Raw genomic sequence first — 14256 nt, forward strand, 5'->3', positions numbered from 1 at the left:
AGGTACCTCCTCGCTGCGGTTGAGCGGGAGCGGCGGGAAGCTCCGTAGCCGGGAGAGAGCGGGAGAGAAGGGCTCCTCTCCAGCCCACGGGGTCGGAAGCGCTCTCCGCGGAAGGCCAGGGCAGGCGGCCGCGGCCATGAGGAAAGCGGTAAGAACCTCCCGGCGGAGCCTCCGCTCGCAGTGTCAGGATGGCCGAGTGGTCTAAGGCGCCAGACTCAAGGCGTTCCGCGCCTTCCCGTGGCGGGTTGGGTATTCTGGTCTCCGTATGGAGGCGTGGGTTCGAATCCCACTTCTGACACCACTTTTTTTTCCTTCCCCCCCCCCCCCCCCCCTTTTTCGTGCGAATTTAAAATGATTAAAAGGTCGCAGCTAAAGCCAGAGATTTGAGTGCAAATAGAAACTGCAGCGAGGCCCGCGGCGCCAGAAATAATTTCCATAGTGTGCACGTCCTCGAATAGAGAAATAATAAAAAAAACCCCCCAAAAACCGAAGCATGAGTAAAGCCACGTTTTTCTGTGGCGATGACTCTCAAGAGCCCGTTACCCGTTACAGCCCGGCTGAGGATTTCCCGAGGGCGTTTAAGATTTTAACAATCTTTTTAACACACGACCCAGCAATATAAGTGCGCGTATAAAATCAAGCAAGCGCACGCCTTTGGGGAGCTACCGATTAAGCTCCTTGGAGTTTTATTCTAGATTCCCATTTTGGTTTCTCAAGAGCTTACCGACGTGAGGCCAGGCCCCTCGCCGTGGTGCAGCCCCCCCGGGACCCCGGGCGGCCCGAGCACACTGCGGCCGTGCAGTATTTTGCAACGTTTAAAGAGCCGCAGGCGCTGAGGAAAGCTCGGGTGTATCCTCAAGGTGAGGGGCTGCCGCAGCTTCAAGGCGGGCACCGACGAGACATTCCCCCCCCCCCAGCCCCCGGCGCCGCCGCCATGTCCTGGGGGTCCCGGCCCGCCTCAGCGCAGCACGGCCCGCCCTCCCTCAGGGCTCCGCCAATCGAACGGCTCCAGCTCGCCTCGCTCCTATGGGCTAGCGGCAGGCCGTGCCGGAGACAGGTTGAACGAATCAGAGGCCGGCGGCGAGTCGCGTGGGCCGGCGCCGCCGCCAATAGGAAGTGCCCGGGCGGGGCCGAGCTGCCGGTGGGTCGGCGCCCGCCAATGGGCGTCAGGCGGCGGAGCGGGGCGGTCATGGCGGCGGTGCCGGTGCTGGCGTTGCTGTTGCTGCTGCTGGCCTGGGGCGGGCCGCCCGCCGCCGGGCAGAAGCGGAAGGAGGTGAGGCACCGCCGGGAGCCCCCCGCCGGGCTGCCCCCGCCTGCGGTGCCGGGCACGGCAGGGCAGGGCCGACGGCGGCGGGTTCCCGCGGTGGCTGGCCTGCGCTGAGGTGGTTACAGCGCCGGGGAGGCCGGGGCCGGGAGGCCGCGCACTGGGCGCCTTGTCCCCACGCCGGGTCGCCGGCGGGGCCTCCGCAGGCTGAGGGTCGGCCCTCCTCGGCGGCAGCGGCCAGGCTCTGAGGGGAAGCCCGCGGGCACGCCTGGGGGCCGCGCGGAGCGGTTATCTGTTGAGGATCGTACAGTTCTGATTAATTTTTCTTTAATTTTCGAGTGTGTCTAATTCCAGGTTCTAATGTTCTTGTAAAAAGCGCCGTAAGAGTGTTGTCTTCCGGCTGTATGGGATTTGGAGGGCGGGTGGACTGGCTGTCTTTGGTTGTAATTACAAAGGTGTCACTTATTTCCACAGGCTTGACTCGTAGCGTTTGAAAAGATCCCTCTATATACTTGTGTCCGTTGATAAGTCAAAGAAGAGTAGTACCCTAAAATATTTGTCTGGAGAAGGGTGTCAATAAGGAGTAGAGAATTAGTTTACGATAAATGTAACATTTGTTGGTTTTTTTTTTTTTTTTCACTTATCTAATGCTTCTTTGTATAATGTTATAGAATTGCTCGGCCCATTTTTAAAGAAGAGCTTACTACTGGGTGCTCCCGAGTTCTCCAAATATGTACTGAATCAAGTTTTTTCCAGCAACGCTGAAAATTAGATGTTGAGCTCGCTTCCATAGTGCTTCTGTCTCTAGTATTGATTCTACTTCCACCAGGTTTTGAAATCTGAAACAGTGTGATGCTTAGCATCACATAAATACTGTGGAGTGGTTTGGGGTGGCACGTACATCTGAAAGAAATCTTGCAATTAGTGACGTGAGAAAGAACTAGTGAGCTAACAGTCTTCACCAGCATGTGTAATATGAAGTGCTTAAAGGCAAAGTGCTTAAAGCGTGTGTATTACTAAGTGGTTAAAGTAAATGAATAATACTAACATGACTGTCAAAAGGATCTGTGAATGCCTTCAAGAATCTTAATGAAGAATCGTATCATGTGGTCAGTGTTCTTATGAAATACAGTGCAGCTGTTTGTTACGTCAAATCTAAAAACCTTCAAGATTGTACTGTGAGACTAGGAAAAAAACCACACAAAAAAACAACAGGGTTTCTCTGACTTTATTTTCAGATGGTGTTATCGGAAAAAGTGAACCAGCTGATGGAGTGGGCTAGTAAAAGATCGGTTATTCGAATGAATGGAGACAAATTTCGACGCCTTGTGAAGGCACCACCCAGAAATTACTCGGTGATTGTGATGTTCACTGCTCTTCAGCCTCACAGACAGTGTGTTGTGTGCAAGTATGGGCTTAATTTAGTCCTAAATTAGAACTTGGAAGTCATCATATGCTTTGTAGGAAATTAGGATAAAACTTTCACGTATGTGGGAGGAATATGCTAGGGCACATTATAGTAGGATTATCTTTGAAATTAAATGTGTGGAAATATATGTGTGATATGTATGTGAGAAAACAACATAGTCCTTAATTATTTATCTCCCTCCTAAAATAATCGCTGCATTGCAGAAACAATATTCACACAGATGGGCTTCTGCAGGAAGATAGGGTGAAAACTCAACTTACCTGCCATGAGCTGCTGAAGAAATATTTGTAGAATTACTGCTGGCCATGCAGTCTAAAAGTTGCTGTTAAATAAGTGCTAATCAACGTATTACTTATTTACAATTGTAATGTGCTGGATCCTTAACCATATTATGGCTTTCATGTATTAATCTGGAGGTGCCAGAGGTCTGTAAAGATGATTTTTATACCTAGTTAGTTGAAATTAATTGGTTTCCCATCCTCTGACATGGAAAAGAGGTGATTGTTTTGGTGCTCTGTGGACTAATAAATCATGAGCTGCTGGGTTCCATTTCAAATTTCAATTTAGAAATTATCACTGCTTGCCTTCACGACCTCAACAAAACTTGTCCTTGCATTTAAAAAATCAGCAGTGCTGGATGCTTTACTTGATTGTTAGATGAGTGTCTGGCCTTAAATTTTTTGCTTAACACTGGAAGATTAATGCAGGGGTGTGTGGGATGCACCCATTAATGGGGCAGGTGGCTACAGCTCCCTCAGCTGTTTTATAACTTGTGTTCTGGACAAACATATGATACAGCATCTCACTTTGTGTGTTTTACAGGCAAGCTGATGAGGAATACCAGATCCTGGCAAACTCCTGGCGATATTCCAGTGCATTTACCAATAAGATTTTTTTTGCTATGGTAGATTTTGATGAAGGCTCAGATGTATTTCAGATGGTAATGTCTTTCATTTTCTCCTCTAACGTTATTTTTAACTGGGGTTTTGGAGACTGAGGGCAAGAAGGTAAAGATGAATACAAAATTTAGTGTTACAATGATTAAAGAAATACTTGAAAATTTAAAGGCTGCCACTCAGAAGAAGTGAGCAGAAGAGCAGAGGGCAGTAGCATATTGGCAGTAATATTAACGGAACTGAGAAATCAGGAATAGGCACAAGGAGTGAGCTGGCTTCTCTGACTGTTTTTTCTGAGTTTGTCTCCTATTATAACTTACACTGTAATTCTTAATGGAATTCTTTTATGATACACTAAGAGGCAAGATAGAAAGCACCAATGTCATTAGGAACAGCTATTACAATTTTTAGATTACTAGAGGATGATAGATTAGGCTTTCAGTGTGGGTTAACTTACTTCTTTTCAAGTACCCAGTCATTTTGCTCTTCTTTTAACGTGTAACCAGATTTTTTTTTAAACATATGAGAACATTCCATGTATGCTTGCAATTGTAGATCGCATTAATAGTTATTTATAGTTTTGCAAATCTTAACTTTTTTTTTTTTTTTAAGAGATACTTATCTCTCTTTAAAAGCTACACAATTCAGGGAATGATATTATATTAAATGGAAGCTTTTGGACTGGAGAAGTGGAAAGGGATGTCTTTTATTATTCTTGTTAAGTTTTCCCATAGTGTTACATCAAAAATTCATTCATCAAGCTATGGCCTTCATAGATTATTCTATATGTTCCTATTTTGCAGATTTCTCTCCCAAAAGTAGTATTTAGAGAAGAAACATTCAAAAAACCTGAAATGCTGTGGGAAAAACAGTGTTAGGAAAAGATAGAACTGCATTTTGTAAACAACTACTTCTATTTACCTATTATAATCTCCTCTTAACTCGTCTGAATCTTTTGAATCAGTAGTTATAGGTATGAGTACTAACAAAGCAATGTCAATCACTTCAGAAAGCATGCTCAATTGTGTTTAAAAAAAAAAAAAGCGCACCTACTCAGAAATAACAAATTTTTTTTAAGACATCCAGAACAGCTAGTGACAGAACTAAAAAAAATTTGTTTCTCAATACCAAAAGGAGAAAACAGCATCGAACACAAAAGGAAAATTGCAGGAGTATATTGATTACTTTTATGAAACACAGAAATGCAAGATACTGTGTGCTGTCTTTTTTTTTTTAAGTTATTGTCAGTGAAATCTGTTTATTGAATAGTTACTTTTTCTGATTGATTTAGTGATGATGTTGCAAGATACAAATGGAATAGAATTGTGTTACTAAATACAGCTTTCATGGTGCTGTATCTTCTTTGAATTTTCTAAATACAGCTAAACATGAATTCCGCTCCAACCTTCATTAACTTTCCTGCTAAAGGGAAGCCTAAACGGGGTGACACATATGAACTTCAGGTGCGTGGCTTTGCAGCTGAACAGCTTGCTCGTTGGGTGGCTGACAGAACTGATGTCAATGTAAGTACGTACAGACTTTCCCCATCACCACCTCTGCAGCGCTCCCTTACTATGTAATTCCAGCTATGAAATGTCGGCTGTGTTCTGTGGCTAACGATCTACTCTCAGATACTCTAAATAGTTCTTGTCTACAAAATCTAGTTTGGGCACATAACTACATCTTTAAGTTTCCTTATATTCTGTGTTCTAATATTTTGTGTAATTTTGCATTTGATAAGATGGTAAAACTCATCTCCTTCCTTTTGCCTTTTCTGTTCCTATGGAAGAAAAACAGCCTTTAAATTATTAGGTAGGGTAAATGTGTATAAAACTGAAGTTACAGTAATGGGGGAAGAAGCATTATTTACTTCCCAAGTCAGATTTATTATACAGAAAATTTTTCTCTGTGTGTTGATATTTTTTTTTTTCCAGTCTAATATATTGTGGGTTTTGTTAGCAGGAGTGCAGATATAATGTATAATCCCAATAATGTATAATCCCATTGAGGGAAAACAATTTAAGTACCTTCTGTTTAGATTCGTGTGATAAGGCCACCAAACTATGCTGGACCACTGATGTTAGGACTGCTGCTGGCTGTCATCGGAGGCCTCGTATATTTGCGTGGAAGCAATCTGGATTTTCTGTATAACAAAACTGGCTGGGCATTTGCTGCTTTGGTGAGTAATTGTAAGTCTTGTCTGCCTGTTGTCATGAGTTTTGTAGTAATTCAAGTCTTTAAAAGCTTTTGTATTTAAAGATGCTTAAACCTGGTAGAGGAAAATGAGGTGCATTTAATTTTGGTTTTTGGTAGTCCGATAATATTATTTGATCTTGGTCTTTTCAGCTCAGTTAATGCTTGATAAGATAATAAAAGGTAGGACAATACCTAGCCTAAAATTGTATTCCAAACCAGTACGTTTTGGTATGGAAATGAAAAGAAATTGCATAAAAAATAAAAACCCCATATTAAATAGTGTTTTTTTCTTCCCTTTTCAGTGTTTTGTGTTAGCAATGACATCAGGCCAGATGTGGAACCACATTAGAGGTCCACCCTATGCTCATAAGAATCCCCATACAGGACAAGTTGTAAGTCTTTTCTTCGTTTTCTTTTCTGCATTTCTATTGTATTTTTACAGAATAAGGCTGATACTAAAAGAGGCAAGTCAGAGTGCAAATTCTATTTTTGGCTTCTTTCTTTGTTAGTCAGTGATGCTAACCTCTCTGGCAGTGAGCAATGCAAAATAGCTGTTGATTAGTTCAGAGAGGATATGTCTTCTCTTAAAATACGCCTGTAAAAGAGGGGTTTTGTTTTGTGTGAAACAGAAGGAGCGTTAGAGCTCCAGTCATGATTTAGATTTTCTTCCAATTAGCTTTATGCTTTTCTTGGCTCAAATAGAAGAGGAAACTCTGTTTGCAAACTTTTACTTTACTACTGAGAAAGCACAAAATACTGATCGTAATCCAAAGCAAAGTGCTCTGTTGTGTAATTGCTGTGTGATAACTTCAACCATTACCTAGAATTCCATTTTGATAGGAAGGTTGTTCCTACAGTGCCTTGTTCAATGATTCATTAATTCTGGAAGAATGGTGGCATTAGTTCTGTGATGTTCAGAGAGTAAGGACAAACGTTACTCGGGTTTTTTTTAGGTGTATTGCTTTCTGTGCTCCGTAATAAGCTTTTAAGAGATAGAATAAAAAATACAATTCTTAATCAGGTAAGAAATATTAAGATTAATTTACTATCCAGCAGCATGTTCAGTTTCTTGTTAGAAACTGCTCGAAGTGCTTTCCGTGCAGTAAAGCATCAGACAGCAGTCATATGGATGGTACTCTGCTGGAAAAGGCACATACTGGTTCCAAAGTGTTGCCTTGGAGTTTTTGTTGTGTTAATACCTAGAGAGTTCAAGGTCATTTTGTGTGTGGAAACTTTTGATTATTCTAGTAATCACAGAAAGCTAAGAAGGTAATAAAAAAATGCTCTAGGGTTAAGAGGATAGCATACAGAGTAAGCAAGACTATTTGCTAACATATTATTTGGATGGGGAGGCGGTCCCCCCCTTGCTTCAGAACTTAAGGTAAGCATTTCTTTCATCCCTCCTGTTGTTTTCCATCTCCAAAATCTAAAAGTAAAAAAAATAATACATTTTTGAGGAAGCATAATGACAATGCTTTTTTTGCTTAGGTTCTGGGGGTAGATTGTTTTAAATTACCTGATCTCTTCCATTTCTCTGACCTCCTATGTGTCTTTTAACCATTCCTATTTGTTTTCATGTTTACTTTTCAGTATTTATTTACCTGTGACATTCGCTTTCCTCTGTCTCATACATATATTGTATCTCTAGTGATGAAGAGACATGATGGTTCTAAACTGCTAACAGTAAAATAAAGGGGTTATGTTGAGTCTTTACATGCTAAACAGTCCTATTGCTGATTCTGGCAATTTCATGTCTAACCTGGTTTTTTAGCTTATACAACCATCTAATGACTTCCATATAAAAACATCTTCCTTTGAGATTCTTGAGGTAAATTAATGTCTAGTGACCTTAGGCTTATGAAACCTCATTCTTGGGAAAAATCAGTTTTAACATCACTTGAAATATACTGCTCTGTACATAATATAGAATGAGATACACTGTAAAAGCAGTCAGAATGTACTGAGAGCATTGCATTTCTTCAGGTGCTTATACGTCACATACTGGCTTTTCTCATGTATTTTACTCAGAAGGGAATTAATTTGGTGAAATGTCCTTTCATGCTTGGTTAGGTGGGTCAGGCCCTCTGTATGCTTCCGTAAAAAGTGGATCTGCTTATCAAACTTTTTTTTTCCTGTTTAGATATAACATCACAACCATAGTGATGTAGAGCTTCCCATAAGGGATTAAAAAATGGTATTCTTTCACAAATTTCAAATTTTCTGTTAACCCAGTTGGTTAGTAAACTATTAATGTAAATAAAACTGAGCCAACTTACCGAGTGGAAGTTCTCATATTTCACATGTTTTCTTGAAAACGCTTCCTTTTGTTTTTTTCTGTTTACATCATTCCTAAGCCTTTGTGAGACTGAAGAAGAAAGCTTCAATGGTATTGGTAGTGATGTTCCTTTTCCTGGTATGCCATGAAAAATATTTCAAATGCTTGGTTCTGGAGCCAAGTGAGTAGGGTTCACATGCAGATTGAAGAGACTGTCCCTAAGCTGAGGAGCAATGCATGTAACCTAAGAATCTAAGTCAGGGAATGGATCAGACTTGGATCACAGTGGGTGCAGGAGGGCATAATTACGGTCTTTCGCCCTGCTGAACAGGGGATCTGGACCGTGAAGGTTGTAGTTGCACTTGCACTTAGTATAATCTGAATGGTACTTTGGGGCTGATTGTGCATGTTAATAGAAGAAGGATTTTTGATGCTGACACAGCTTCCCCCCAAAATCAATGGTCAACAAATGAAATTGTTTGTGCTCCAACTTCTGAAAGAGACAGTGCAAAACCCGGTTCCAAGCTCTATAGCTGTTTTTCGTGTCAAAGTTGACTTCAGTCTTTTCTAAAATCAGTTACTCTTTGTCTCTTACAGAACTATATCCATGGAAGCAGCCAAGCCCAATTTGTGGCAGAAACACACATTGTTCTTCTGTTTAGTATCCTTCATACTGAGAAGCATGGGGTTGGTGATGATTTTTCTGCTGGCTTATGCTGCTGCCTTTTCTATGAGAGTACCTTGTCAAGGCTCATAACTGTCACCTAATACTGACGCAGAAGCTTGTAGAGCCTTTCTGTGTTGACAACTATGCTTTTCCTATGCCAGTGATCTTTAACTTGAATAGAAAAATGTCTATTGCTTTCTCACCACCTTCTTCCTTGCTTAATGACTGGACTGAATACAGTGTTGAAGATGTGGATCTCTGTGGAATCGTAAGATTCTTCACGATAGCCCCTGTTCCTCTGTGCATGTCTCTTATCTTTCCAATCTCACTTAGTTCTTGCTTTGGTGTTGAATTCCTTCCTCTGTTACAGATCTTTCTTCTTTTATTTCTTTGCTTACCTTCTTTACTTTTAATCTTACCACTTGTTCATGCTAACGAGTCAGGATTTTTCCATGCTAGTATTATGCTGTCAAGAAAGGCAAGCGGAAACTTGCAGGTTGAGAGCTTTTGCCTTTCTTATTTGTATAAAAATGTTTCTTTGGAGTCATAAGAATACTCTAAAATTTGATGTTCTTTTCTTTTCCCACATGGATGTTTTTGATCCATCATCTGTAACTTTAGTCATTTCTGACTCAAGCTTTTCTTCCTTGTGTTGTCACCTGTGTCAGCCTGTGCATTCTTTTATCTTTTATACAGGATTTTTTATTTTATTTAATTTTATCTTTTTTCTTGCAGCTTCACAGTCCCAAGCTGTTTACATTTTATAGTACACAAGTATACAGAATAGCAGACTTACTACAGGCACATAATTTCAAAACTTCATTCAAAGTACCTGTCCTCTTCACTGCTTGATCATGATGAACAAGTCTCTTCTGTTGCAACAGCGGTGTTCTTTAACAGGGTGCCTTCTGCTCATTTCTTCCTTTTCTCTTTTTGTTTTATCTATTCAAAATCCCAATTTCAGCAAGTGATGCATTGGGTTTTTTGTAACAAAATAATATAAAGTAAGCAATTGATGTTCAAATATGCTGGTGTTAAAAGAAGTTTACTCTCTTGCTGTGTATTCATTATCAAAGATTTTTTTTTTTTTTTTTAACTTAAAACATCTGTTTGGAGGGTAACTTCTGGTCTTTTTCTAATTATTACTGTACTTCTGATGCACTCAGTCAAGTTCAACCTAGAAACTTTTTGTTGATGTTTATTTGTGTTATTGCTGTCCATCACATTACGGACCCAATCTACCAGGCACCAGAGACATTTAAAATGGTAGAAGTTAGCAAGGTTCCTGTATGTTGAAGTCACTTTTCTCTTGTGCTGAAGGTAGACCACAACTGAATTGGAAAGATTTCCTAACGGTCCAGTTGCAGTCAATGATAAATACTTCTCACTTCAGGAGGATAATTGGGACTGAACATCTATAGTGAAATGGAATGAAATATTTGGGAATTCTGTCTTTTGTTCCACTGGATACATTATTTTGCTTTGCTAGGATTCATTTTTTGCAAATGTCAGGCCTTTTAAATTGTGCTTCCTTAATTTTACAAGCTTTAAGGTTTTTTTTTTTAATTGAAGAATTAGAAAAGACTGAAATATTGCTACTTGAAAGATACCCTGTTAGATTAAATATTGCATGCATTTTATTCATTCTATTACATGCGTACAATGCAAGTTGAATTCCTTTGGGGATTTTCCAGTGGAGTAGAACAGTAGTAGGAGTGGACTGAGCTCTCTGGGAAGGCATGCTGTTTCTTTACAAGCTGATATAATACATGCATGTTTTTAATTTTGTGTCAATACCCACTATACCTTCCAGTTTATATTTTAAAGTTTGTATTTATTTTCTCTTAAAAGTTGATGTTATGAATGCCTTTCAGTTGCTTTTTTCCCCCATAGTTGCTGGTTGGGCTGGGAAGTCTAGTTTTTCCAGTGAGTTTTAATGCGCCAGGTATGGTGTGGGAACTGCATTTATGAGCTTATGCATGAGTGTATTATATTGAGTCTATTGTATTTTGTTGATTTAGCCTTAAACAACATTCGCAGATGGTGGTGTTACTTTAGGAATGGTACTCCTCCACGAAGCTGCTACTTCTGACATGGATGTGGGGAAAAGAAAAAGTAAGTACTAATACTTGTCTTTCCAAGAGAGCGCACATTCAGTAAAGATTTTTGATACACTATTTAATAGAAATGCTTTTGCGCTGTGGGTTTTTGTACATTTGCCACCTCTAAGCAGAAGTGAATCGTTTGGTTTTTCAGCAGCATTTGGAGTTGCTTAGCAAACTGCAAGATAAATTCAAAGCCCTTTTGGGAGATGGAGAGATAAAAAGATGCTTTGCAGCATTTTGCTACTAAGGGAGATAAGAAGGCACTTACTTTCTCTTGAAGAAATTGTATAAAATTGATTTACAGTAGGAATTTGAAAGAAAATGGGTAAATTTAGTTCTCAGTGACTCTAATAGAGGTCTCATCTGACCAAATCTGTAAATATTACAGAATGTTTTTGAAAACCCCAGTCACTGTGGTGTGTTCAGTGACAAGCTGTCACATTACCAGAATCTTATTCTGCATCTCTTGCAGTTATGTGTATTGCTGGTATTGGCTTGGTGGTGTTGTTCTTCAGCTGGTTGCTGTCTGTCTTCAGATCTAAATACCACGGCTACCCATACAGGTACATCTTTTTTGCTGCTTCAGTCATTGTTTTCCTGTGCATTGCAATACAGCTACACCAGTATAGACTTTTTTTTAAGAAAGTGGGTAAACACAAATGAGGACTTTAAAAAAAGATTGAGTGGTAGTAGAAGGTTTTTTTGGTTTTTTTACCTGGACTGCATGCTTATGAATGAATCTGTTCCTGCTGACTGGCATTTCCTTGTCTGGTAATATTATTATAAACCAGAACAGAGAAATAGGCAAAGAGCATATTTTCTGAAATCTAATTGCTTCTGAAAGAGTGGCAATATTGGTCAATATAATCACCAGAAATAATGGTATTTGGTGGATATCACAATTTTTCAGTTTGGCCAAAGGAAAGATTGTGGTACTCTCCTTTTCATGCCATTACATACTATAAAATATTTGTATTTTCATAGTGATACCTCAGCCAACTTATACTGAAAATAAGTGTGTCCTATTTTTCTACTTTTTCCTCCATATTAATACATCTTGATTATTAATCTTTATTTGTGAAAACAAGGAGGATGGCTGATGCTTTAAACCTGCATACATTTTGGGATTGCTTCTTTAAAGAGTCTAACACTATTAATTGACAGCTTAATACATATATATGATCAGGATAGGTATCTTATGTGTTTTTACTAGGTTTTAGGAATTTTGAAGGAATAAATACATGTCAAGGGACCAGCTCCTGACCATTTCAGTTTCTGCAAAAAGTTTAATTTGTCTGGAAGGCTAATCCCATAGGCAAATATTACCCCCTTTATATGAGAAGTCAGTTGTTATTTTAAAATATCTAAATAATAAAACTTGTTATTTCATAAAGACTTCTCAAGACCGGAAGAGAGCTAAACTTATTCTCTGTTTAATAACTGGTCAGCTTTGATTCTGGTCTATGCAATGGTCTTGCGTACTTCTGCTAACTTTGTTGTAGGTAAGATGTGGTTGTCTTGACTTTTGAGTTACTAGAAGACTCGCTTTTAAGCGACTTCTCCACAGCTGCTTTCATCGTAGTTGCATCAGGCCCAGTTCTCATTCTGATTTTCTCAGCATATATGAAAGCTAAGTGGAATGTTGCACACCTTTTGTCTCTTATAAAATTAATAAGAATGTTTGTTATTTTGTTCCTGCAGTTTCCTAATGAGTTAAAGGATTCCAGAATCTCTAACATCAGAAAGGTGGCGACTTTGAAATTGCGTGTAATGGAATGGAAGAGCTAAATATGTATGGTTCGTGCTACCTCTCTTTACACTGAATGAGATAGTTAAACACTGATCCAAAGACAACATGTAGTGCCTTAAATATAACAAGCAATTTGCTCTGAAGGACACAGAGTATTAAGATGCAATCTCTTTTTCATAAGCTTTACATCTTCTTAAACAACTCTACTTCTAGTAAAATTCAGAACTTAATGCTTAGAGCTACATTTCCATAGACTAACTAGAAACAGTACTTTAAATTCAGTTGGATAATCTGTTTTCCATGTGTTTCTTTTTCCTTCAAATATTTATCACTTTATTTCCTGTTTGTGCGTAGCAGGTGACAATAGCTTCTCTGTCATGCCTTTTCGTGGTTGAGAAAACATCTTCTGGAAATCTTTTCTTTCAGTCTGTATGCAACCCTTGGAGCATACTCCAAATTCCAGTGTGGAATGTGCACATCCTGGAGTTGTATCTCATTTTTGAGAGGAGTCCTTAACTGCTGTATGATGCAAGAGGTTGTTTCACAGATGAAGGGAGAATTTTCAACAGGTAGAACTGAGTTATTAATTCAATTATTCATTAAAAACTTTCTTTGCCAAATGCTGAAACTGCAGCATTTAAGTTGTAAACGTTGCTCAGAGCCAGAAAAAGTATTCCTATACTGACCAACACTCACACTCTCAAAAATACAAACCAAAACTACAAAGGTAACTAGCTACCTGTAGCATGAATTCAAAGTTGCTAACTGGCTTTCCAGTTACTGCTCAGAGCCCTGACAAACCAACAGGTATCAGATTTTTGGTCATTGTGTAAGTTCTTGCATTCTCCGTTTATTTTCTCTAAGTTTTTATCCTTGGGGAGAATATGGGAGTGGGCAGAGAGATATCTAATCTCAGGATAAATATTGTTACCCCAGGAAAGGTTTGTTAGCCTTACAGCTGAATGCATGTGCTTTTTGCTCTCTCCTTTTGTTCTCTCATCTCACAAAGATTCTTTGCCTTAAGGATTCTTGAGTGGAAGATGTTGTGCCTCAGCCCAAACTGCTGTGTAGTTCAGCACCTGTACTACAGGAAATCTTTGCAGCCTGATTCAGTAACACTTCCTTCTGTAGGCCATGGTGGCCTTGGAGGTTACTAGTCAGAAGAAAATATGATGAGACTTTTGTCTCCTGCTTCTGCCTCTCCCCTGTCTGAAGGGGTTACAGAATTTGGATGCTTTAGATTGAATCTCGGAAAGGACTATATCATTCAGAGTAGAATGTTACTCTTATGCAATTTTGCTAAATTAACACACATCTCAAGTGCCTTAACTTCACTAATTTAGTTGTTTGATGTTTCAACTTTTTGAGATGCATTTTTCTATGCCATACAGAACGACAAGCCTTAGTGGAATGGATAAATTGTGTGCCTGACTGGATTTTGGACAAGTTTCAATAAAATTTTTTAGTGTAATCCATGCTCCTGTGTCTTTTGAACTTTAACATAAACCAAACAAAACTCTTTTCTCCCACTATTGCTTCAATGTGTTAATAGAAGTGTCTGTATATAGTAAATAACCTGAGTATGGCTGAGTGGACTGGATTAGTAGCATATATGTGTTTATGTGGGAAATTACAGCCCAAAACGTCAATACTAGACATCTTCTCATGTAGCCA

General features: G+C 39.5%; 1 protein-coding gene and 1 non-coding gene across 4 annotated transcripts; both read left to right on the forward strand.

The window, feature by feature from the left end:
* The first annotated feature begins 28 nt into the window (after positions 1-28).
* MAGT1 (magnesium transporter 1) lies at positions 29-14053 on the forward strand. Of its 3 annotated transcripts, XR_005931056.1 has the most exons (11): positions 1146-1273; positions 2503-2672; positions 3516-3633; positions 4972-5112; positions 5628-5768; positions 6088-6177; positions 8658-8721; positions 10768-10842; positions 11305-11395; positions 12534-12629; positions 13009-14053. XR_005931056.1 is itself a non-coding variant. In XM_029997342.2 (10 exons), the coding sequence occupies exons 1-10, from the start codon at positions 137-139 to the stop codon at positions 12547-12549; spliced, it is 918 nt and encodes a 305-aa protein (XP_029853202.1). In that variant the 5' UTR covers positions 29-136; the 3' UTR covers positions 12550-14053. The 3 variants fall into 3 exon arrangements, 2 of the variants coding, with proteins under 2 accessions (XP_029853202.1, XP_029853201.1); XM_029997342.2 differs by lacking the exon at positions 1146-1273 and adding an exon at positions 29-148 and having other exon boundaries at positions 12534-14053; XM_029997341.2 differs by having other exon boundaries at positions 12534-14053.
* Positions 183-298, forward strand: TRNAL-CAA. The gene is made up of 2 exons: positions 183-220; positions 253-298. It is a non-coding gene; the product is annotated as a tRNA-Leu (tRNA).
* Positions 14054-14256: the final 203 nt, after the last annotated feature.

Source organism: Aquila chrysaetos, chromosome 21 (assembly GCF_900496995.4).
Source record: "Aquila chrysaetos chrysaetos chromosome 21, bAquChr1.4, whole genome shotgun sequence".
In the NCBI taxonomy this organism is placed as follows: Eukaryota; Metazoa; Chordata; class Aves; order Accipitriformes; family Accipitridae; genus Aquila; species Aquila chrysaetos.